At 43.3% G+C, this 26854-nt stretch overlaps 1 protein-coding gene across 2 annotated transcripts; it reads left to right on the plus strand.

Annotated features, from left to right (window-relative positions):
* Window positions 1-1618: 1618 nt before the first annotated feature.
* Window positions 1619-26854, plus strand: Ddx59 (DEAD-box helicase 59). Of its 2 annotated transcripts, XM_021198172.1 has the most exons (8): window positions 1619-1770; window positions 2919-3721; window positions 5930-6097; window positions 10389-10478; window positions 18094-18345; window positions 19707-19859; window positions 20535-20663; window positions 26112-26517. In XM_021198172.1, the coding sequence occupies exons 2-8, from the start codon at window positions 2930-2932 to the stop codon at window positions 26373-26375; spliced, it is 1848 nt and encodes a 615-aa protein (XP_021053831.1). In that variant the 5' UTR covers window positions 1619-1770; window positions 2919-2929; the 3' UTR covers window positions 26376-26517. The 2 variants fall into 2 exon arrangements, with proteins under 2 accessions (XP_021053831.1, XP_029394629.1); XM_029538769.1 differs by lacking the exon at window positions 10389-10478 and having other exon boundaries at window positions 1664-1770; window positions 26112-26854.

The raw sequence follows: 26854 nt of genomic DNA on the forward strand, positions 1-26854 counted from the left end.
AAAAAAAAAAAATTTTTTTTAGAGAACAGTTCAAAGCTGAACACCTCTAAATCCTCTGACCTTACAGTGCCCCTCCGAGGGACAAAGGGCATTCTCTATGAAGGTACACAACAGTGTCCTGGGGGCCTGGTTTACAATCACCAGAGGTACCGCCTGGCTTTGTAGGGGCAGGAATTTATGATTGGAGGAGACTTTTAAGTAAACCGATACAATCTGGCCATGTGGCACATGCCGGTTAACTCCAGCACTTGGAAGGTGGAGGCAGGAAGATCAGGAGTTCAGGACCATACTCTGGTACATAATGAGTCTCACGCCAGACATGAGACCCTTTCTTAGAAGACCAAAATAAGAAAAAAAAATAATAAAGTTATGAATACACATTAAGTTCAAAAGCGAGTATTTATTTATATTGGGAATAGGCAAATTACATGTCAGCAAACTCAGGTAAGAGTTAGTGCAAATTTTTAACCCTCAAACTCAGAAAAATGCACACATTTACTGTATGTCCTATAGTCAAAGGATGTAACGTGATCCCATATTCACATGTGTTATGAAACTAAATACAGTCTTGACAGGAACAATATCCCATTTATCTGATCAGTAAAGTTAATTTCTATAGTACATTTCAGTGAATCACAGAAAAAAAAGTTAATAAAGGAAATACTGGGGCTGGAAAGGTGGCTCAGTGATTAGGAGCACTGACTGCTCTTCCAAAGGTCCTGAGTTCAAATCCCAGCAACCACATGGTGGCTCATAACCATCTGTGATGGGATCTGATGATCTCTTCTGGTATGTCTGAAGACAACTACAGTGTACTCACATAAATCTTTTCTTTAAAAAAAAAAGCAAATACTGGAAGGCTACACATACATAAATATATATGGTATGTATTATTTTTATAACGCTCAAAAGGTAAACATTGTCAGCCAAAATGTATCTACCAAAAATGGCAAGTTGAACACACACCCACACACCAGAACGAAGCAAGTAGAATCTGATAGATACAGAAATAAATGCTTTAGCGTTTATTAATTCACTAATGCCAACATAAAGTCAGAGTTTTGTTTTATTAGTATTTTCACGCTTATCGTAGCTGGTAAATTTAATTTTGTATGCATCAAATATTAGGTAGAAATGTATCTTTAAAAAAACAAAAGACTTGACACCCAAAACATCACCTCTTTTTCCCTGCTTCCCCGTCCTACTTCCTCCCCACCCCAACAGAGGTGCAAGTCCTGGGACCTGTCAGGCTATTCCAGAAGTTTGCAAAGTGAAGGCCACCCGTTGGAATTAGGAAGACTCTCAAGGCTGGGTTGTTTTTTTTTTTTTTTTTTAGTTTTGGTTTACATAGCGCGGGGCAGAGTGCTGCAGCAATGAATATTTGGCATATTAACTACGCCATATCAAGTTGCTCGGATTCTCGAGTTATTCTCAGTAGCTGACAGGAGGTTTTTCTGGCCCACTCAAACTTCCCACTTTCTAAGTGTGGCTGCCCCCGCCCTTCCAGGCAATTCTTTCTCACCAGCCTACCCCATGCTAGAGTCTTCCAAAAGGATTCCCACCTCTGCCCGCTACCCGGTGCACCGCCCTCCGCAGCGCGTCACCGCGAGGGCGTGGTCAGATGGAGCTCCGCCTCTCGCCGCGCGCAGGCGCAGGGCCCTCAAAGCCTGGCTGGGATTACGGAGCTTCCCGGCTACTCGGCCGGAAGCTCGGCCCGGCGCCTGGACGGGAGCGGCCCGAGCGGGAACGAACGCGGCCCGGTCCGCGCGGGTGAGCGTGCGCCGCCCTGGCAGCTCGGGCCTCCGGCTCCCGCTCCTGTGCTCCGGCGTAACTTGCGCGCTGGACGGCGGCTGCGGACTAGGTCACGCCGCTCGCCGGGGTCCTCGTGACGTGCGCGGGCCCGCGGGCGGGTGGGGAGGGCGGGAATGCGCGGGATGCGGGCGTTGCCTGGAGCCGGAGGAGGGGGTTGTCGGCTCTGCCGCCCGGAGCGCCCCACCCATTCCCGTCCTCAGAAGCTCTAGGCTTGGGTGCCATGTTTTTTTGTTTTTTAATAGAAAATGGGAGCTAGTGATTTCTTAAGTTTGGTTCTGTTTTTGTTTTTGAGAAAATTAAGTATATTTCATAGTCCCAAAATGTTAAACATTCTTTCCCCAATCACTAATTTGTTCTCCGGAGCAAGAATACTTGTTTTCTAACACTTAGAAGTTGTTATTTGAATAAATAAACGTAATTCCTAGGTGGCTGGAGTTTTCATCTGCTTCTGTGTGTGTGTACATCAGTGTTTTTCTTTGGAATGTGAAACTCAGGCCCTCACGTGCTAGCAAAGCAATCTACCACTGAAGTACATTCCCAATCATACACATATGTCGATATACATGTATTTATTATGCTACCTGATATATGTGTGATGTAAAAATAGTTCATATATGAATATGAATTTAGGGTTGCAGTGACCTACTTTCCCAGGTTGTAAAGGTTAGCAAAAACAGTGACAGAGAATGAACACTCTTATGTATAAAAATATAATTGCATTTTCCCCTGTTTGAGCTGTTGTTTTGATTTTTTAAAGATTCTTAATTGTGAAGTATCTTCTTGTGTGAAAATGCAATAGAAGGATATGCTGTAGAATTTCTGTAATACCTGCTCCATAAAAGTACAAGTGAACGGTCAACAGAAATAAGTGGCGTGGGCAGCAAGGTTGTGGGGAACCGTAGGCAATGCTTCATACGGCAGTGTCTGAGGAAAAAGACTATCCCTTCCCCCAGAGGAAATTGATAATTGGAAGAAGTTTGGCTTAAGAAGGGACATGATGGCTTCACAGTTGCCCTGAGTAAAATTCTCTGACACAACATGGTCTGGGCTAACATGGGAGCTTAATTGCGGGTAAAATATATCTCATGGTGCAATTTCCTCAACAGAATGTTGAAGAATGTTTGTTCCAAGATCTTTGAAAATCAAGAGGAGTTCTAATGATGACCTCAAAAGTGGTGAAACTAAAAAAAGTAAGCCAGAAGTGGGAGGCCTTCAGCTGGAGGGCGACAGAAATACTCCGGTCCCCACATCTGTCACTGAGGAAGCTGTCACAGCAGACAAGCCCGGCACTAACAGTCCTTCTTGCCAGTTGGCTGAGGTTTCTTCCACAGGACCTGATGAGGGTGTGAAGGATGGCCACCCATCTGAAGAGCCTGTAAAGTCGTTTTCCAAAACCCAGCGGTGGCCAGAGCCTGGGGAGCCTGTCTGTGTTGTCTGCGGTCGTTATGGAGAGTATATCTGTGACAAGACTGACGAAGACGTGTGTAGCTTGGAGTGCAAAGCAAAGCATCTGCTACAAGTTAAGGAAGAGGAAGGATCATTAAGACCCAGCAGCCCACAGAGAGCTGCTGCCGAGCCAGAGTCCCCACTGGATGCCTTTTATGTCTACAAAGAGCACCCCTTTATTGTGACCCTCAAGGAGGACCAGATTGAAACCCTTAAACAGCAGCTAGGAATCTCAGTTCGAGGACAGGACGTTGCCAGGCCCATTATTGACTTTGAGCACTGTGGCTTCCCTGAGACCTTAAATCAGAACTTGAAGAAATCAGGCTATGAAGTGCCAACTCCCATCCAGATGCAGATGATTCCTGTGGGGCTCCTGGGAAGGGACATTCTGGCCAGCGCTGACACTGGCTCGGGGAAAACAGCTGCTTTTCTCCTGCCTGTTATTATCCGAGCTTTATCTGAGGTAATTTACCGATCTGACATGTATTCCTCTCAGAAACAGACTATTTACAGAGTTTCATTGTGTGTCACTGATAAACTTTCGAGCTACTGCTCAGCATTTGTAAATTAAGTCACCAAGGTGCCAGTGACTGTTTTGTTTCGTGTGTGAAAACATCATTTCAAAGAATATTCCTGATCTTTGTTGAACCAAAGATCTCTCTTCCTGGCAGGTCTAAAAATTAATTTCCTTACAAGACATTTTATTTTTAGCAGCTTTTCTATAAAAGAACAAAGTTTTGATCTGCAGGAAAAACCCTGCTTACCAGATGGATGAGCTGCAGCTTCTGTCAGCTAAGCCTCTTGGGGTTTGGAGAAACTGGTATTGCATATTAAAGTTATAATTCAGTTACAGCATATCACGGTATATTCTTTTTTTAAAGTTTTGATTTAGTTATTTAGTTATATGAGTTGAATGCTCTATTTGCATGTATGCCTGCATGACAGAAGAGGGCATCAGATCCTGTTATAGATGATTGTGAAGTACCTGTGTGGTTGCTAAGACTTGATCTCAGGACCTTTGGAAGAGCAGCCAGTGCTCTTAACTGCTGAGCCATCTCTCCAGCCCCTAAAGTATATTCTTTTTTTTTTTTGGTTTTTCAAGGGTTTCTCTGTGTAGCCCTGGCTGTCCTGGAACTCACTCTGTAGACCAGGCTGGCCTTGAACTCAGAAATCCACCTGCCTCTGCCTCCCAAGTGCTGGGATTAAAGGCATGCGCCACCACTGCCCGGCAGTATATTCTTAAGTGTAACCCACAGTTCGTCTTTAAATAGTACTGCTGGGCCTGATGATTGTAGGGTTGTCGACAGCCTAGGCTATACATAGTAAGACCTCTGTCTTAAGCAAAACAAAATGAGGAATAGTGAATAAAGCATTTTCACACACAATTTCACAAATACTGAATGTTTATTTTCCTCGTACATGCCAAGCGTCATCATCTGAAATGGTTTGGAACCAGAAGGATTTCAGATTTGGGAGTTTTTCTAATTATAGAATATTTGCATAGACTTCACTGGCTGAGCGTCCCTGATTCAGAAATTCAAAATACAATGTGCTCCAGAATCTGAATCTCTAAAATCTAAATCTCTAAAAACAAAATTATAATTTCATTTCAGTGTACAGGTGTTTTTGTGCCTATATGTCAGTGTGCCACATATGTGCCTGTGTCCTTGGAGGCCAGAGCAGGATCCTGGATCTCTTGTAACTGGAGCTGTAGGAGGTGGTGAGCTGCCATGTGGGTGCTGGGAATGAAACCTGGGTCCTCTGCAAGGGAAGCCAGTGCTCTTCCCGACAGCCCCCAAGATCTGAAACTTTTGTATGTCGCGTTGGTGCTCAAAAGTCTTGGTACTTAAAGGGCATTCTGGTTTCAGACTCCTCCACTGAGGATATTCAACCTGTCCTGGTGAGCCTGTGGGCTGTGTGTGACAAGCAGAGTGAGGAGTGTGGGGAGAGAAGAAGAGAAGAAGGAATAGTAGAGGAAACAGAGAGGGAAAAGTACTCTAAGACACAGCTTAAACACAAGCCGGTTAAACAGAGCTAAGGGAGAAAGTAGGGTGTGGACGCCTGTCATGTAAACACACGCGAACTTCAGTCCTTTGGCCAAAGAAAGATGTAAATGTGTGAGAGCAGAGAGGGAAGAACTGAGGTACCAAAGTGTCGGGCTTTGGTGGGTCTTCACGGTGACCAGGGGATTCTGCCTTGCAAGATAACTAGAGATGTGAGCACACCTTTCTCACCTTGCGTGCTGTGTTCGCCCTCCTCACTCTCGGTCTTTTGCTGTACATCTAAGTTGTGTAAGAAATGGGTCGGGGCTGGTGAGATGGATCAGTGGTTAAGAGCACTGAGGGCTCTTCCAGAGGCCCTGAGTTCAAATCCCGGTAACCACATGGTGGCTCACAACCATCTGTAATGGGATCTGATGCCCTCTTCTGGTGTGTCTGAAGACAGCGAAAGTGTACTTATATGCATAAAGTAAATAAATAAATAAATATCTTTAAAAAAAAGAAAGAAAGACAAGAAGTGGGTCACGTTCTGATCATTTTTGGAGGAAAGGTCTGCATGGCATGAGCAAAAGGTTCCTCACTGGGGCTGATGGTGTCACTGTGAAGGGCACAGTTTGTGTTGGCAGAAATTAATTGCCGGGGTTTCTAAGTTGCTTTTCCCCTCTTCTCAGGATAAAACTCCATCCGCACTCATTCTCACGCCGACAAGAGAGCTGGCCATTCAGATAGAGAGGCAGGCCAAGGAACTGATGAGTGGCCTGCCTCGCATGAAGACAGTGCTTCTCGTGGGGGGCTTACCTCTGCCCCCACAGCTCTATCGCTTACGGCAGCATGTTAAGGTAAGCACCTGCTTGGGAGAAGGCCCAGGAAGGTTTTGTAAGCAACAGAGGAACCAGTGCGCATGTGTTGGGTGTGTGTGTATGTGTGTGTGTGTGTGTGTGTGTGTGTGTGTGTGTGTGTGTCCCTGTATGTGTGCACGTGCACACACATGTTCTTGAAGGTGTCATTTTAGGTAGCTTTTAGTTTTTTGCCTACAAAGCCTTCTTCCCCCCTCCCCCCACACACTCCCCCACCAAAGTTAATTTTATAGCCAGGTCTAGTAATTCATGTCTGCAATCCCAGCACTGGAGGTTGAAGCAGGAGTATTGCTGAGAGTTTATAATCAGACTGAGCTACAGAGTGAGTTCTAGGCCAGTATGTGCTATAGAGTGAGAGTTTGTCTCAAAAAACAAACAAAAAAACCCTAAATAAAGGGTTCATTTTATGTAGAAAAAGAATAGAATAGCATTCACTGCATGCCTATTGTATACTAAGCGCTGTTGGGCCTTCTCCTGCACATCTCACATAACCATATTTGCCCTGGACATAGGTTTCCATATCCTGTCTTCCATGGCTGAGAAGGCAGATCTCAGAAGCTGGGGTTTACATAAGTGTTCATAGCTAGTAAATAATAATTGCCCCAACTAGAACCTTCCTTTAACCAGCTCTGCTACCCTTTGTGTACTGTGTGTACTCTGTGTTTTCTGATACATGAAAGCAGTGTGTCTAATTGTGGCCTTGTCACTTGCCAATGGTGTCGTTGACACTTTGCTTGGCGAGCCCTGGTTTTCTTGAGTTAGAATGGTGGTACATGTTTGTCAGTTCAGCTTAAGAGAAGGTTGGCACAGGGGCCAACCAGGAAAGGTGGATGGTAGCCCAAGTGCTGCCGTTGGTCCCAGGGTCCCCTGCTATTACCTTTTTAGTTTCTGGGATGGCAGGGAGGTTATAAAGTTCCAAGGGAGGAGCACTATGTGAAGAAGAGACAACGGGTACTTACCAGTGGAAATGAGAACACTGCAGTATTTAAAAACCTCTGCTAATACCTATCTTATTACAATGTGTCTCATCAGATGTGTTTGGCAGATTTAAAACATGTAAAATACACTTGTAAGATACTGCCTATTGGTAATTATTGGGGAATTGGATCATTGATATTCATTGTAGACCTCCACTATAAAAAAACAGAAAAAAGTAGTATTTTGCTAGTGCAAAATTGTAAGTTCAGCAGTATATATTTATAAGGTAAACCATTAAAATATTTTATGACCATTGAATTGTGTTAGTAGAGCTTGCTAGAGTCTCATATAAATGTTTGACCTATTTTTACTGCAGCACACTGGAACCTTATGCATGATGCATGTAGACATGTAGGTACAGTTTTAAGCACCTTTAAATAGCTAGCCTTGGAGGTCAGTCTTCCGTGACTGTTTGCTGGCCTCCAACTTCAGATCATCCACCTCAGGTCTCTGAGTGCTGAGCTTGGTCCATTTTTGTTTTTAGAAAAAAATAGTACATTGGTGATAATCTCCAGATTTCAGTATTCAGATATTTAGATGACTGGATACAGTATTTTCATACATTAAAAAAAAAAAATCTTCAACTTGAACAGAAGAAGCCAGTACAGTATAAGAAACTTTTTTTCTTCTGGATTTCATTAAGTAAGTTTCCGACTTGATCCGCCGTCACTCCTGTATACTTGAGAATGTGACTCCTACAACCAAGGACATTATTCTGCATATAAGGACGTTAACTCTGACATATTAGTACAGATCAGAAATTAACATGTCATCTGCACTTTGGGGCCCACTCACATTTCAATAATTCTCCACCTCCCTGAATACACTCTTCCCCCCAGCACAAGAATCCAGTTGAAGCTCTATGTAGTGGCAACACCTCTAATTCTAGCACTATGGCTTCTGAGGCCTAGAGTATAAGTATTTCAAAAAGTAGGCATTAAAAAAATAAATAGGTACACCAGGATCCTTTATTGTATTTGGATGGTGTCTGTGATTGTTAGTGTGGTCAACCTGACAAGATCTTGGGTCACCTGAGAGATGGGTCTTTAGGGATGCCTCCAGGGGATTATCTTGATTATGTTAATTACTGTGGAAGACCCATCTTAATTGCAGTTTGACCATTCCCAGGGCAGCGGATCCTGGATCGTATAAAAGCTAAAAAGCACTGGCATGTGGTTATCTCTCTGCTTTCTGATTGTGGGTGTGGTATGAGCAGCTGCTCCAAATCCTTTGTTGCTGTTGTTGTTATTGCTGTTGCTGTTGTTGTTGTTGTTGTTGTTGTTGTTAGAACACTATTGAGAGGCCTGAGGATAGGTTGGGAAAGTCTACACTGTCTGCTCTCCTCCATGGAGCAGATAGATTTTAGGTCTCCTCATCGCTAAGAGCTTGCTCCAAGTTCTCACCAATTGAGACCCAGAACTGACTGACCCCTTATCCCTGAAGCTGTTTTGCTGGGGTATTTTATTACAGAAACGGGAAAAGAAAGTAAGACGTCACATCTCTGTCTTCTTCAGGCTGGTGGCTTTTCAGTCTTTGCATTTTCTTTTTCATGATTTTGACACTTCTTAGAATCACAGGTCTCTTCTTTTTGTTGTTGCTATGATTTTTGTTCTTTTAGATTTTTTAAAAAAGTGTTTTGCCTGCCTGTACATATATGCACGTGAGCGTGCCTGGTGCAGAAGATCTGGAGTTGTGAGCCAGCGTGTGTGTGCTGCAAACAGCAAGTGCTCCTAACTACTCAGCCATCCTTTCAGTCTGTTCTTTTTCTTAACTTTTGTATGTACATAGTGCATATGTTTGATGTATGTACACATGTGTGTGCAGGTATGTACTCCTGTGCACTTGTAGAAGCTGGAGGAGAACACCAGGTGTCCTGCTCTGTCACACTCTGGGTTCTTCCCTTAGACAGGCTTTCTTACTGAAGTTAGAGTTCCACGGTGCTGGGGTCACGGGCACAGAGGCAGCCATAGCCAACTTCTGTGGGTGCTGAGGACGGGAACTCAGGTCCTGATGTGTGTACAGCTTCCCCCATTCCCACCCCAACCCCACCTCTCTCTCCCTCTTGGTCTTAGACTTATGGCAATACTCCTGACTCAATACTAAAGCGCAGTTTCCAGTGTGCTCTCCCATGCCCAGATTTCAAACCATTTAAAGAAAAGTACCGCCTTGCCCTCTTCATTGCATCCTGTTTGGTGGCTAACTTGTACTATGTCCTTCCCTGAGGTGCTGGGGTGGAGCTCCTGTCTCCTGCATGCTGGGAAGCACCCCACCAGCCAGCTCTACCACTGCCTTGCTGAATGCTAACTTGTCTTTTAACTGTAAAGTTTATTTTTTTCCCTTTTGTGTTTAGTAAATATTTTGGGAGAAGTACTTTGAGATACACAAATGTCTTGTGTTAGTAGTGTGGAATCAGGTTTCCTGTTTTATTTAAGACTGTAGCTTCGTGTTGTGATTTCGTTTGACCCTGATTTGACCAGTAGAAGAACCTTGAGTTGGCTTCTGTGGCTTTAGATAAAATCTCCATTATCTCTGAGTACTTACTCTCTACTCAAGGAGGTCCCTGTTTGCCTTATATTTTTCCCTGGCAGCCCTGGATTCCTGCCTTTCTCAAGGAAGCACTTAGCAGAAAGACCCACTTCAGGGACTACATGGGTGCACTTTTTTGTTGTTGTTGTTACTTTTTTAAAAGATTTATTTATTTTATATATGTGTAAGTATACTGTAATGACAGTATACTTCAGACCCCCAGAAGAGGGCATCCGATCCCATTACAGAGGGTTGTGAGCCACCATGTGGTTGCTGGGAATTGAACACAAGACCTCTGGAAGAGCAGTCAGTGCTCTTAACTGCTGTGCCATCTCTCCAGCCCATGTTGGTTTTGAACCACTCACCTTCCTCCCATTGATCCTCTAGACTCATCTTTATGTTCTAGGCAGACTTCCCCACTTATTGTACATCAGATGTATCACAATGACACTTACATTATCTGTTTCTTCCTATTGGCTACAGATTGTCTGAGAGTAGAAACTGTGTATGACTTATCCATTGGGGCACTTTACATAGTATATAGAATATAGTAGGTACTCAATAAAAATAGAATAAAAGGCCAGGTATGGTGGTGCACACCTACAATCTCAGCATTCAGAAGGTAGAGGCAGGAGGATGACAAGTTCAAGGCAAGCCTGGGATACATAGTAAGACCCCTTCTCAAAAGAAAAAAGGGGAAAAAACTGACAGGTTGAATAAATGAATGAATATTATCTAACTTTAAGTTCATCTTTGCCTTTTTATTTAGGTTATCATAGCAACCCCTGGGCGACTTCTGGATATAATTAAACAGAGTTCCGTGTCACTCAGTAGCATAAGAATTGTCGTAGTGGACGAAGTAAGTAGTAATATTTAAAGTAATATTTAGTCAGGATGTGGGGCATTGGCTGTACACGCATGACCTGAGCTCAGACCAAGTCTGGGCATGGATGTGCACATCTGAAACCGCAGTGCTAGGAGGGCAGCAAGAGCCCTGCTGCGCACTGGCCAATGGCTACAGCCAGTCAGTGAGCTCTGGTGCACTTAGAGACTGTCTCAGAACATAAGGTGGGTGGCTGGGTGGGTAGGGCGTGTACCATCCAAGCCTGACCTCTGGAACCCTGGTAAGAGTCAGATGCACTAGCAGCAATAACAAACACTGAGAGAGACACTCCTCAAAGGTGGAGGGTGAGGACCTAGCACTGAGGCTATCCGCTGACCTCCACGCATGCGTCTTTACACACAGCCATGCACATATACAGAAAAATCAGTGTATAAAATGAAGTGGAAAGTAACCGAGAAAGATGGTCACTGCCGACCTCTGGCCTTCATGTGCATGTGGACGCACATGTATGTGCACTTACTTGTAAGCACACATACACTACATATCAGCCACGTGGTTTTATATCATTTATTTAAAAGTGTATCATAGCCATGTAATATTGTTGTTTATTCAGAACATTTTCTCTGAATGAAAGAAAAAAGATCCAGGGACTTGAGAAAATTTACTCTTCCGGGTCTTAAGCTAGCATCTATGTACACTGCAGTTAAACTAAAGCATGATTCATTCAGTTAAACCGAAGCTATCTTTTCCTAGTGAAGAACACGCAAATTCCCTGGGTACTGTAATCTCCAAGACCTTGTTTGGTTTTGCAGTCCCAGAAATTGACCCTTGAACCTTCTGCATAATAAGCAAGCATGCAGCCACTGAGTTACCTCTCCAGTCTTAAAATGCTGATGTTTAAAATAATCAGTGACAATAATAATTATTATTTACAGGAACTGTATAAGTAGCTAATAGCAGTTATTTGAATGGTATTTGAGTGGTAGTTCTTTTTTTCTATATGGGCATTGGTATAGTGGTTGAGAAACTTTTGTTGTTATCGTTAATATATCAGAGAGGCATTTTATAGCTCTGAAATATAAAGTAAGTACATTGTTTTATTATATATGTAAACACACACACATATGTATGTGTGTGTTTATTAATTTACTTATTGTGTATATGTGCCCTGGGTGCAGGGATGGACCAGTTCTCATGCTTGTCTGCATGGTTATGTGGTATAGTCCATGTAATCATAATGATAATAATAATAATAATAATAATAATATAAGTCTGTGTGTGTGTGTATTTTTTTACTTACTGTGTATACATGCTCATGTACTTGCCATGTGTGAGTGCCAAAGTTAGAGGACAACTTGTGGAAGCTGGTTCTGTCCTCTGCTTGTGGGTTCCAGGGATCAAACTCAGGTTTTTAAGATTGACAGCAAGCACCTTTACCACTGACCCATCTTGACTGCCCCATGTTTTTAAATTTTATTACTATCATTATTATTATTATTATTATTATTATTATTATTACTATTATTATTACGTTGTGTATGTGCATGTGTATACATGTGTGCGTATGTGCATAGGATCATGCATTCCATGTGTGGAAGTCAGGACAACTTTTAAAAGTTGGTTCCTTCCTTCCATCATGGGGTCCAGGGATTGAACTCAAGTCACCAGGCTTTGGTACAAGTGCCTGTACCCTGAGCCATCCTGCCAGGCTTATATCCTCCTCCTCATCATCATCATCATCACCATCACCATCACCACCACCACCATCATCATCATCACCACCACCACCATCNTCATCACCACCACCACCACCATCATCATCACCACTACCACCACCACCACCATCATCACCACTACCACCATCATCATCACCACCACCACCACCACCATCGTCACTATCACCACCTCCGCATGGACTATACCATGTAACATCAGGTAGGCAAGCATGAGACCTGGGCAGATGCCATGCTTGCATCCAGGGCACATTTTCCTTCATGTTCTCCTCCAGCAGTGACAGCCGAGGTTTGGTGGTAAATGTATGAGGCAGGCTCTGATCAGTAGTCACCTGGTGTGCCCTTGTCCCAGCAGACAGCAGGGAGTACTCTCAGGCATGTAGAGATGATGGAGCCCAGACCCTCAAAGCCAGGGTTTAAACTTGTTTATAATTTAATTAATGTATTTTTTTTTTTTTTACTTATTCACTTTGCATCCCACTCACTGCCCCACTCCCGATCACCCCCTCCCACAAACCTTCTCCCATCCCACCCCCTTTTTCTCTGAGCGCATGGATCCACCGGGTGTTCCCCTCAGCCTGGCACTTTAAGCCTCTGCAGGGCTAGGTGCTTCCTCTCCCACTGAGGCCAGAGAAGGCAGGCCAGCGAGTAGAATGTACCCCAGTACAGGCTACAACTTTTAGGACAGCCCTCATTCTGGTTGGTCAGGACTCACGTGAAGGTCAAGCTGCATATCTGCTGCATCTGAGCCGGGAGGCCTAGGTCCAGCCTGTGGATGCTCTTTACTTGGTGGTTCAGACTCTGAGAGCCTCAAGGGTCCAGGTTAGTTGACTCTGTCAGTCTTCTGATGGAGTTCCTATTCCCTCCAGGGTCCGAATTCCTTCCTCCTATTCTTCCATAGAATCCCAGGTTCCATCCACTGTTTGGCTGCGGGTGTCCACATCTGTCCAACTGAGAGAAGTTGGGCAAGTGTTTAATCTTACAGAGCAGGAGAGAGGATGAACAATGCTGGACAATGTCTGGTAGACTAAGATGCCCAAAGGAAATGAAAAATAATGTAACGAATGGAATTCTTTGAAAGGTGTGCTGAGCCAGCGCCCCTGGATGGCTGTGGGTGGAGGTCAGGGTGGCCGCACTCTACCTCTTCACAGCACTTTAACCTTTGTGCAGCAGGTGAGGGTTCTAGGGCTTGTCATCCATTCTGGACCATTATGCAAAAGAAGTATCTGGTTGTGTGCGGAGTGTCTGAAGCTCCTGTCTACGAGCCTCAGTACTTAGATTTCTTTGTAGCTCAGAAGGGAAACAGCCTTATCAGTTGTTAGTGCAGAAGTTAGCACAGGAATGCTGTCAATGTACCGATTAACCAACTCCAGGTGTTTTAGATGGAATTGCAGAAATATTTTCATTATGATTCAAACCTACGTAATACTGAAATTTTGAGAAAAAAGACATACACTTGAAATAAAGGCCAGAACATTATACTGTCTACCAAGATACAGAAATACTCAAATAGGGATGGGCAAGGTGGCTCAGCAGGTGAAGGTGCTTCCTGCCTAGCCCCAGGCTAGATGACCTGAGTTCAGTCTCCAGAACCTACATGGTAGAAGGAGAGAACAAACTCCAACAAGTTCTGTAACCTACAGACAACACACACACACACACATGCACGCACACACATGCACACACACACGCACACACATGCACACACACGTGCGCACACACACACATACACACACGCACGCACACATAACAAATAACAAATAACAAATAAATAAATCAATAAATAAACAAACAACATTTTTACTAAAAAAAAGTACTTAGATAAATAGTATAGTCCAATGATTGGCAAATATTTTCTTTAAAACAGCAATAATGGTGAAGAGCACTGACTACTCTCCCAGGGGTCCCAGGTTCAATTCCCAGCACCTACATTGCTGCTCACAACTGTCTGTAATCCCAGTTTCAAGGGATCTGATGACCTTTCTGGCTTTGGGGGCCAGAATGATCTTTTGATACTAACCTGTACAACTGTAGCAGTATGAAAATCACCAGAGTGGTATGGTGGCATATACTGCTACCTATGCCTTACTGATGTGCCAAAGGCAGGAGGATCATAAAGTCAAGACCAATCTAGACTACACAAATAGCAACACTGGGCCTCAAGAACACCAAGATGATAAAACAGAAACAAAAACCCAGATGTGGGGCTGAGGAGAGAGCTCAGTCAGTGAAGACGCCCTAGACAGCACGCGAACCTACCATACTGAGTGTGGTAGTGCACAGAAAGGCCAGCCAGTCTACCCTGCTTGGCAAGCTTCAGGCTACTGGGAGATACCATCTCGAAAACCAGGATGAATGGCACCCGAGGTGGACCTGTGGCCATCACACAGGCATACATATCTGTACATATACAGGTCCATCTACAGGAACACCACACACGCGCAGACATGGGTACACATGCCTATAAACCCAGCCCTCAACTAGAGAAGCAGAGGCAGAAGGAACTCAGGTTCAGGAGCAGCAGGAGTTACATAAAGATACTCTGATTCAAAACATCAAGGATTGGGGGAAGGAGATATGACTCTATAGATTAAGAAGATCTGCTGCTCTCATAGAGGACCCAGGTTTGATTCCCAGTACCCACATAGGAGTTCTTAGCTGTCTATGACTGAGTCTCAGGGGATCTGACACCTTCTAGTTATGTGAGTACCAGGCACAAGTAGGTACCCATTCATACATGCAAACAAACACAGTACACATAGGCTAAAAATAAATCTTTTTTTAAAAAGGATTGCGAGTATAATTGGATTGTAAAGTACTTGCCTAGCGTTTGCAAGATGTTGGGTTCTATCTATTGCACCATTAAAAAAATATATTAGAAGAGGAGAACGGTGGCTGGATGTGACTGGTTCCCACAAAAGAGGTAAAGGCTGGAAAGTGTCTTGATAGCCATAGCTTGTCAGCTAGACGGGAAAAGTGCTGTGACATAACTACCGTATTATGCATATGATATGCTAATTGTCCAGGACAGTTAAGGTCAGGAGTAGAATTAAGAGATTGAGTGTTTTCACACTATTAAAAAATAGTAATGGGATTTGAACTGCTCCTCAGAAGATGGAAAAAAATTTAAAAACCAGAGGACAGGTGAAATTTCCCAGTGAGGAGATAAACAGTCAGAAAACCCAAGTGACTTTTCAAAGAGAAGGAAGGAGACCCCGAGGAGCTGGAGGAATCCCTCCTGAGCAGCAACAGGAAGTGAAGTTGGGTAGCCAGGGTGGGGTCAAATTATAGAGGCCCTGACGGGAGGCAGAAGCTTTGGATCTGATGTGGGAGACAATGAGGCCTTCTAAATTATGAGTTGGGCGTAGCATGGTAAAAGTGGTGTTTTAGGGAGGCTATTCCCCTGCTCGTACATGAGAAATTAAAGAGGAAGAACCCAGAGACCAGGCATCCAGCAAACCAGCTAAGGAGTGAGGGGGTCAAGGGCAGGGTGGAGGCCCCGGGACTGAAGGGTTAAATCTGAGAGTCACTGTAAAGTAATCATTTATGAGGTTTCTGATGACAGCATATGGGGAAAGAAGGCAGCTGGAGAGGTGACGCCAGAAATTATAGCTGTGCCTCTAATTTTAGAAAGGGTAACCGAGGAAATGTGGGTCCTGGTAATATTATCTGAGTTTGGCCCTCCCGTGAACAGTAGGCGAAGGGGAGTGCTTTTCTCTGTGCACAAGGAGTGCATTGGAGTCTGTGATGTCTCATCCTCCAAGAGAAGGCTGGAGGGAAGTGAGCCGAGAACAGAGCTGGGAGCCTGGTGTGCGAAGCTGGCCGCTGAGTCAGCAGAGTGACAGGAACTGAGAGTGAGACTCTAAGGAGGGGTGATGACTGCTGCGAGAGGAGGGCCAGGACTCATAATCTGTTGCAGTTTGAAACCTCTGCTCCTGTCACCATCTGTGTCTCTTGTCAGGCCTTCCCTTTGCCTTAGAATAGTCCCACAACCCCATCCTGCTCCTTCCTCTGCTTCAGATGTCCCCGTCCCTCTGGATGGGGTACAGCCTTCCTTCTTTCTGCTCTGTCGGACAGGCTGCAGACCGTATGCACTGTCTGTACTGCGAAGCTGCCTGCATCACAGCAACCAAGCACAGGTCTGCCCCACGTGGCCTAGTGATAAACTCCATGTGGGGAACTGATAGTAGGTACTGGCCTGTGAATGTAGGCTGGTGCTGGAGGGTGGGTTCAAAGCCAGTCTGAGGGCACTGGAGAGATGGCTCAGTAGTTAAGAGCACTTGCTATTCTTACAGAGGTCCTGGCTTTAGTTCTCAGCACTCACCTGGTGGCTCACAACCATTCCCAATTCCAGTACTAAAGAATCCAACACCCTTTTCTTACGTCCACAGATACCAGGCAAGTACATGGAGCACAGACATGCATGCAGGCAGAATAATCACACACATAAAATAAACAAATTCAAACCAGCCTGGGCTGCCTGGGAAGCCATATCTCCAAATAAAAGGAAACAAAAAACAAGTGAACAAAGCCATCGAACTGCCCGGTGTGCCCGGCGGATGTTATCTGGTCTGCCTTTCTCACTGGGGTGGCCTGATTCAGCAGCCCGGGGATCTTGAAAACCTCACTCCAGGTGATTCCTAGATTTGAGAGTTTGGGACACTGATACGCTACTTGTTACATAACTGGGTCTTATTTAGTGCCTAGAGTTAAAGTTGCCCGTGTGTTTATAAAAGGCATCAGGATTCCTGGGGGTGGGGTGGCAGGGGCTTTTGGCATGCCAGTTGTTGGTGGTGGAGTGGATGGAGTGGAAAGGAATGCTTATGAGCTCTGCCCATGGAGCTGTGGCAAGTGTACCCATCCATGCAGTATGGCAGGGACAACCATGGCTTTCTTAGATTGGTAACCACAGGCTGTCTGGGAAGGTGATGTTTATGCTGAGATTCAGATGAAAATACTTCTGGCAGACAAATTGTAACAGAGTACACCAATCCACATTAGTGGTAAAGTCTCGGCATGAAATTTGAAAAATTAAAACCATAAGTATCCCCAACATTAATTTTTTTAATTTAAAATTAGTTTGTTATATAAGACATCCACGGCTAGAAGGAAATAAAACTCTGAAAACCCAAACGTGATCCCTAACAGCCATGGTGGATCATGTCCGTAAACCTAGCACTTGAAAGCTTGAAGATCATGAGTTCAAGGCCAGCCCAGCCTGCATATCAAAATCTTGTCTCCAAAATCTAAGGCCAACAGATGTGGTTCAATAGTGGGACACTAGCATGTCCAGAGACCTGGGTTAGATTCTCAGCATTGAAAACAAAATTGAACCTCCAGGCTACATACACATGACAGCTCCCTAGGCTTCTCCGAGGCAGCAGCAGTGTAACGTTTCAGGGCTTTACTGTGTAGCTCTATCCTCTGGCCTTGAACTCAGCCCACCTGCCTTGGCTTCCTGAGTGCTAGGATCACAGTGTAAACTGTTCCCCAGCTTAATTCATTTCCCGACTACACTGCTTACATTGTTTTGTAGTATAAATAGTAGTGTCGTACAATGTTTGATCATTTTCTCCGAGCAATCACTTATTACCCAGTAAAGAGCTTTCTGGTCATTTCTCATAACAGCACAGTACTATATGTTGCCATGATTTAAAAAGTGCTTTATTGGTAAATATGTGGTATATCTATCTTTATAGCTATTAATAGTAATAATAATCCAGATTATTAAGTTATACAGTCTATAATTTTACATAACATTTCCCTGTTGGTTTTTTGACATTGTAATGTATTTTTCTGTGTTTTTATTTTTTCTGTTCTTAATCACCCAGCTTTATCCTAAGCAGTTCTGGGTTTTAGGACTGAATAAGACTGACTGTAGACTGCCTTCGTTTCAGGCTGACACCATGTTGAAGATGGGCTTTCAGCAGCAAGTGCTTGATGTTTTGGAACACACTCCTGGTGACTGTCAGACCATCTTGGTTTCTGCCACCATTCCAGATAGCATAGAACAGCTCACAGACCAACTTCTGCATAATCCTGTGAGGATCATCACTGGGGAGAAGAACCTGCCCTGCGCCAGTGTGCGGCAGATCATCCTGTGGGTAGAAGACCCAGCTAAAAAGAAGAAATTATTTGAAATCCTAAATGTGAGTGTTCAGGCCGTCAGCCATGTTTTGTCACATGTTTGCCTTACACAGCTCCAGGGAGAGTGACACTTAAGGGGCCTTGGGGGAAGTCTGGTGCTGATATTTTGTGGTAAATCCCTTTACCACATCAGAATCCTGTAAGACCAAATCAGATTTTTGCTTCTGATATTTGCTTAAAGCAGGATTTTGCTGTGTATCCCTGGCTTGCCTGAAACCACATAGCTCATGACACTCCTGCCTCCGTCTCCTCAGCACTTGGGTTAAAGGTATTTGCTACCAACCCAACGCAAAGTTTTATCTCTGAAAATATGCAGTATAGATGCCTAGTTGTTTTGGGGGAATACATTTTGTTTTCCTTTTGAGGTCTAACAAACTGGCTTAGAACCCATAACCCTCCTTCAGCTCATGGTGTGCTAGGTATGTATGTTTGTACCACACCTTCTGGCTCGGAATCTGTTTCCTTTTCCTTATTATGCAAATGTATGTAGATATGAAGATTATTTCTCATGAGTTGGGCATAGATAGTGACTCATGCCTATAATCCCAGTATTAGGGAGGCTGAGGCAGAAGAATAATAGCCTTGTATTTGGAACTAGCTAGGGCTACTAATTGAGCTCCAGTGAGCCTGAACTGCAGAATATGATTCATATTCTCTCTCTCTCTCTCTCTCTCTCTCTCTCTCTCTCTCTCTCTCTCTCTCTCACCCCACATGCATGCATGCATGCACTCATAACTCCTCAATATTTTAACTTTCAAAAATTATATACTTTTTTTTAAAGTATTTCTTGGGTGTTCTGTCCTTGAGACTCTGAACTAATTTAAGCAAACTTGTTAGAGTGGCCAATATATGCCAGCAGTTACTTACAAATATGGTATTAAGTTAGAGACAGCCTGTTAGAGACTAGGGAGCAGGATTAAGAATTATGTAATGGGGCCGGGAGTGGTGGCACACGCCTTTAATCCCAGCACTCGGGAGGCAGAGGCAGGTGGATTTCTGAGTTCGAGGCCAGCCTGGTCTACAAAGTGAGTTCCAGGACAGCCAGGGCTACACAGAGAAACCCTGTCTCGAAAAACCAAAAAAAAAAAAAAAAAAAAAAAAAAAGAATTATGTAATGGATCTTAAAATTTTTAAATATATTTGTAATATTAATGATGAAAAAATGAGAGGAGAAGACTGTGCATCCTTAGATGAGAACATTAGTTTTAGAAAAATATGTTTTTATTTTAGATTATAAAAAATTATAATTTCCTTTTAGCAGTATTTGTAAACTGTTCAATAATTAGCTAATACTAGTTTCAGAGATGTTTTCCACATAAATTATGCTCTATGAATAATTTAATTTTTTTGTTTCATTGTTTAGGACCAGAAGCTGTTTAAGCCTCCAGTGTTAGTATTCGTTGACTGCAAACTAGGTGCAGATCTGTTGAGCGAGGCAGTTCAGAAGATCACAGGTCTGAACAGCACAGCCATCCACTCCGAGAAGTCTCAGGTGGAAAGGAGGGACATCCTGAAGGTGGGTTCTCAGTGTTCTGTGCTCTCTGCCTTCCTGCCTTCCTATAAAATCAGTTACCAACTCATTATATATATATATAATATATATAATATATATATATATATATATATATCTCGGACCTTTTCAGTGACAGAGGACCCAAGGCTAACAGTGGCCATAAATCTCATTATTCCTCCTGCTTAGGCTTCTGTCTGTGTGAGCGACAAGCCTGCTCTCTAGAGGGTGTGTGCGAAATGGATAGCTATTCACAGTCTACCCTTTTGGAAATCAGGTCAGTTTGGTCTGGGGAAGAGCAGAGGCTCAGCATAAGAGGAGATTTGCTTGAGTAAATTAGTGAAATAAACCCCACGGTGGTCAGGGACCCAAGCTGCATTCATGGTTCAGGGGTAAGACTTCTACTTATTGAAAGGAGATTGCAGCAAAACACTAAGATTAAAAAAATAAAACGGAGCCAGAATTACACAATGCCGTATAAAGTAAATTCTAGATAATGATTTTTTTATTGCTCATAGGTTTTTAGACAGGTTTCATTGTGCACCTGTCTAGGCCATCTATGGAGCTGGCCTAGAACTCTGTCTAGCCCAGGCTGGCCTCTGTCTCCCAAGTGCTGGGATTATAGGTGTGCACCACCACTCCTGGCCTGAATAATGAACTTTTTTTTCCTTTATTGGAAAGGGATTACTAGAAGGAGAGTATGAGGTCGTGGTGAGCACCGGGGTCCTGGGCCGGGGCCTAGACTTGGTCAACGTCAAGCTGGTTGTGAATTTTGATATGCCTTCAAGCATGGACGAGTATGTGCACCAGGTACGGGGGTCTCTGTCCTGCCAGGTCATTATTGATCTGATTAAATACGCTATTGTCCGGGTGAGAAGACATTTTTAAAAAGCAGAACATAAAACTTTATATATTTTTAGTCTTAAAAATATATACGTATATACACATATACACTTGTAAACACACACACACATACACATACACACATACACACATATATATGGTGGCTCACAGCCATCTACAACTCTAGTCCCAGGGTCTCTGTTTGACTTCCTCAGGTACCAGGCATACACGTAGAATACATACATACATGCAGATAAAACATTCACTCATACACATAAAATAATTTTTAAAAACTTTAAAAAATTGATAGATATGCCTAGAAACAATTTTTGGTTCTAAAAACTATATACCTAAACTGTATTAAAAACTGGAAATGAGCACCCTAAAGTGTTGGTGTTTTTTTAATGTTAGGGTGTAGAAGAGATGGCTCAGTGGCTAAGAGTACTTAGTGCCCTGCAGCAGAGTTGGTTCAGTTCCCTGCACCCACAGAGCTGCTTACAAGCAGGCATCTGCAGCTCCAGTTTCAGGGGACCCTGTACCCTCCTCTGGCTCTGCTGGCACTAGGCCTGCACAGGGTGCACAGATAGAGGCAAAATAGCCATACATAAGTTAGACATAAATTAAATATTTAAAAACTGTTTTGGGCTAGAGAGATGGCTCAGATGATGGTTAAGAGCACTGACTGTTCTTCTAGAGGTCATGAGTTCAAGTCCCAGCAACCACATGGTGGCTCACAACCATCTGTAATGAGATCTGATGCCCTCTTCTGGTGTGTCTGAACAAACAAACAAATAAATCTTTAAAAAAAAACTGTTTCAGGCACTAAATTATTGGTTGGGTTTTGCTTCTTTTTCTTTTCTTTCTTTCAGCAAGCCCACTGGTAGTTTTTATGTCTATAAAAGAAAGCTGTTTTCAAAGCTGGCTTTGAGCATGTGGCCAGAGTAAAGGTGATCCTTTAAACACTTGTTGTCTTAGGAGTCGTGTTTTCTCTTCACATCCTCGCTTGTCCTAGCTTTCACCTTTTAAAGTTTCATTTGTCTGCTTTGCTGCCAAGAGTGACAATGCCCCTCTTACTGGCAGAGACAGAGCCTTGCTTGGTGCGCTGTTATCGCACAGCCTGCTCCCTGTCTTCCTTCTCCGGCATCGCTTACACACCCAAGTGCAGCCTTTCTCATGCTCTTGGGCTCACCTCCCAATGCCACGGTGACTTACATTTTCAGTGAATGCACTGTGTGGCCGCTTAGGTTTTACTTAGACATAATCGGGAACTAAATATCCTGCAGGAGATAATTGTTGGAACAAATAAAATGTTTCCTTGCGAGCATTTCATAATTTTGGGTAGAGATTTCTCTGAAATGTTTCAATATTGAGCCGCTTCTTTGCCTCTTAGGATTTGCTGACTATAGTCATTTAACCTTCCACCCAAGGCCGGTTCTGTGGCTCTCATCACCAAATACGGTGATGACCTCTGGGCTCGGTGACTATGCAAGGTTTCTTGACTCTGTTCAGATGATGCTGGAGCTAGCTGGTTTTCTTGTTCTGTGCCTATGCCTTACATTGTTTCAATTCTTTTTTTTTTTTAAGGATTTTATTTATTTTATGTATATGAGTCCACTGTAGCTGTCTTCAGATACACCAGAAGAGGGCATCAGATCCCATTACAGATGGTTGTGAGGCATCATGTGGTTGCTGGGATTTGAACTCAGGACCTTTAGGAAGAGCAGTCAGTGCTCTTAGCCACTGAGCCATCTCTCCAGCCCCATTGTTTCAATTCTTGAACTATATATCCAAGGGAACAAGTGTCACAAGTAACACAAGGCATAAAATGAGAAGTAAGCCTTCTTTTGTTTTGAGACAGGGTCTCTGTGAGTGGTCCTGCCTATCTCAGAACTCAGAGATCTGCCTGCCTCTGCCTCCCAAGTGCTGGACTAAAGGCCTGTGCCACCTGGCACCTGGCAGTGAGCCTTCTTTACCTTGGTTCTCCCTTTGAGTTTTGGCAGATAATAGTTAAAAAATTATAAGTAGACATGCACATAGGTACACATATTTGCATATCAGTACATGTAAATGAGATATTATACCTACTCTTCTATGCCTTGCTTTATTAAATATATCTCAGATGTCTTTTCTCATCAGCATGGGTAGATAGTGCCATTTAGTAACTATTCATAGTAGAGAGCGCTTACTCTGTGGCCAGGCTCTTCGGTGTCTTCCCTAACTCACCTGGCTTGTCCTGTTTAAACTGCTATAAGATGATACGTTGTATGAATGTACTATGAGTTAGCAAATCCTCTATTGGTTGTTGGTCTCTAATGTTTTAGTAACTGTCGAGTACTTATCTTTTTATGAGTGTCACTATACAGTAAGCTCCTCTGGCCCTGAGCATGGTGGTCAAACCAGTAGTTGCAGCTATGGGAGAGACTGGTTCAGAAGGGTTGTTTGAACCTAGAACTTTGTAGATAGCCCGAGATACATAGCAAGACCTTATGTTTAAAAAAATCCAGTGGAGCTGCTAAGTCAAAGATAGTTTAGTAGAAATCTCCGTGTGTCTGGTTTCTATTTTCAAAGGTAGAAAGTTCTGGGAAAGGAAATTTGATATTAGATACCATCAACTTCAGCTACCTTAGAATTCAGAAAATATTGGAGGTTGTTTTCATTTTATACTGGGTATTAGACCCAAGGCTGTGTGCATGCTGGGCAGACACTGAGCTACTAAGCCACATCCTCTCCCTTTTTAACTTTTGAGATTATGCCTTTCCAAGTTGAACAGGCTAACCTCTAACTTGTGGTGCCTCAGCGTCCCGAGTCCTTGGGATTACAGGTGCAAGTCCCCACTGCCTGCTACAGCTTTTTATCTCATCATAAATCATCAATAGCTACAGATCATATAGTGTACAACTCACTCTCTTGTTGCTGTTGTTGTTTGGGATTATTTTTGTTTGTTTGTTTGTTTTTCACGATGGGGTTTCTCTGTGTAGCCCTGGCTATCCTGGAACTTACTTTGTAGACCAGGCTGGCCTGGAACTCAGAGATCTGCTTGCCTCTGCCTCTTGAATGCTGGGATTAAAGGAATGTGCCACCACCGTTCGGCTGTAACTCACTCATTTAAAGTGAATTCAAACAATGAAATGTTTTAATATATTTATACAGTTGTACAAACATAACTACAGGCAGTTTTAGGAAATTTTTACCACCCTAAAAATGATGTCTCATATCATCAGCAGTCATTCCCCGTTCCAGATCAAAGACAAACCCCCTCATCCGTGTAACCACGTGACTGAGCGACCACTCGAACTGTTTCCCTTCATCCCCGTAACCACTTGCACTCTGCTTCTGCCTCTGTAGATCCGGCTCTTGTGGTCATTTCGAATAAAAGAAATCATGCCATGTGTGGCCTTCTATAACTTTCTTCTCTTAGCATGTCTTTAATATTTACTCATTTTATAGCATGTATATTTATATTTTGTTTAATTCTTCTATTGTCTAAAATGTTTATGATATACCACCTTTGTGTACCTACTCACTAACTGTACGTTTTGCCTTTTGGCTACTGTTAATATCAGTGGCCCCACTGTGCGTACTCGGGTACAGATGCTTCTGTCCCCACATTTTTATTCCTGGTGGCTAGCACCTAGGATCAGAATTGTTCATTTCCATGATAACTCTGTTTAACATTTTCAGGACCTGCCAGACTGTTCTCCAAAGTATTGTTTACATTTTCTTCAGCAATATATGAGTTCCAGTTTCTCTTCATCTGCCAGCTGGTCTTATTCTCTGACTGACTGACTGACTGACTGATTTTGAAGTTGAGGTTTCTTGAGTTCATGTATTCCATGCTGACCCTAATCTCTCAGTGTTGCTGAGAATAACCTTGAACTTCTAGTTCTTTTGCTGGAATTACAGGCACACACTATTGTCCTTGGTTTATGCCCCGCTGGGGATCTGGCCCAGGACCTCCTTGCCCGGCAAGCACTCAGCTGCGGTCTAAGGCATCCCTGGATGCTGACCTCCCTTACTGAGAAGGGATGCTATTTCATTCCAGCTTTGCTTTGCCTCTCCTTGGTGGTGAGTGGAGCCTCAGGAATGGCCTTGCATGTACTTCCTGGCTGTGCGTGTCCTCTTTGGTAAGGTTTGCATCCTTTGCCTAGTTTTTAAATTAGATTGTCTTTATTATTAGGCCTTAAATATTTTTATGCATATTCTAGGAGAATGTATTTTATCAAATACATGATTTGTGAATAGTTTCTCTTCTTTCATGAGTTGCAGCTATTTTTATATTATTATTATTATTATTATTTGTTTTTTTTTGAGACAGGGTTTCTCTGTATAGCCCTGGCTGTCCTGGAACTCACTGTATAGACCAGGCTGGCCTCGAACTCAGAGATCTACCTGCCTCTGCTTCCCAAGTGCTGGGATTAAAGGCATGTGCCACCACACCCAGCTTTATATTAATTATTTTATTGGAGCAATCCAGCGATATAATTAAGCAAGTCAGATAAAGCTAAAAGTGGAAATAAACCACAGCATTAGCTTCCTCACTTGCCATCCCATTCCCTAGAGGCCTCCAGCCCTCGTACATGTTTAGAGTTTGTCTTCTACAACCTTAAAACTCGCTTATATATCGTTAGGGACCATCAGGTCACTTCACTATTGTCTTCCCTTTTTTTTTTTTTTTAATGACAAGTTCTCTCTGTGTAGCTCTGGCTGTCCTGGAACTCTCTATGTAGACCAGGCTGGCCTCAAACTCACAGAAATCCACCTGCCTCTGCCTCCTGAGTGCTGGAATTAAAAGTGCACCACCACACCTGGCTCACTTAAATATTTCTAAGTTTAGACTTTGGATTTTACATCTCCGTTGCTGAGCAGGAGTTAGCCGTGTCCATGGCTGAGCAGGAGTTAGCCGTGTCCATTGCGCAGGAATTAGCTGTGACTCCATTTTCTTTCTTCTGAAAACATTCTCAGAATAGTTTCCTTCTGTATTTAGAAACAAGTGGCATTGGTGCTTGCTATGGGTTTCCATATTTGAAGCACAGATTTGTCAAATTGAGGACTCTGTAAGATGGCTTAAATCTAACATTTCAGGGTACAAAGACTAGAACAGTGCTCTTATGCTGTTTCATTAAGAAATTCATATGTTGGCATCGGTCTTCTAATTGATCTCACTAATATACTAATATATCCAACACACAGTCCACAGAACACCGTTAGGATTGCACACACACACACATACACACACACACACACATGCATGCACACATCCGCGCGCACGCACACACACATGCTGACAAAAGAAAAAAGAAACTCTATCTGAATACATGTTAAGCTGTATGAGTACCTCTAATGACAATCTTCATTTCTCTTGAAATGAATGAGACTTAGAAATGTCTTTTTGTGTTTGTTTGTTTGTTTTTCCAGGTTGGCAGGGTTGGGAGGCTCGGTCAAAATGGAACTGCAATCACATTCATCAATAACAACTCTAAAAGACTCTTCTGGGATGTTGCCAAAAGAGTGAAGCCCACGGGATCCATTCTCCCGCCACAGCTGTTAAATTCCCCTTACCTTCATGAGCAGAAGAGAAAGGAACAGCAGAAAGACAGACAGACACAGAACAGCCTGGTCACGGGGGCCAACCTCATGGACATTATTAGGAAACACGAAAAGAGCAGTTCACAGAAATGACCCGGTCTGCCACTTCCCACGGGGTTGTTATGTGTTATCATCAAAATTTCTAATAATACCGTATGACTGAGTCAATAAACTTGGACAAGGACAGAAGATTCCTTAAGATCTTTTTAAATTTAATAAAATTTATACAGCAATATTGTATTTATTTCAGGCCACAATCCTTGTATTTTAAAATCAGAAGGTGAGTTGCTAACAGTGCTACAGTCTGTCTCCTCTGGCCATCACTTTCCATTGTTTAAATCAGCAGTTTCCAGAGCTGGACTGCAGAGCCAGGGCTCCCCCAGCAGGGTGTCACTCCATCCAGTGGCTCCCCCTGTCCTGGCAGCTCATCCGCATCAGAGTTATTGTTGAATGCTTAGGAAGGTTGCAGTCGTGAAAAATGCTCTGAGGTGTGTTGAAAAGAAGCACAAAATGTCTAGCTTTGTTCACGGTTGTTTTCCCTTTGGCTTGGTTAGCAAGCTTTTAAATATACT

The sequence above is a fragment of the Mus pahari genome, chromosome 5, assembly GCF_900095145.1.
Source record: "Mus pahari chromosome 5, PAHARI_EIJ_v1.1, whole genome shotgun sequence".
NCBI lineage: Eukaryota > Metazoa > Chordata > Mammalia > Rodentia > Muridae > Mus > Mus pahari.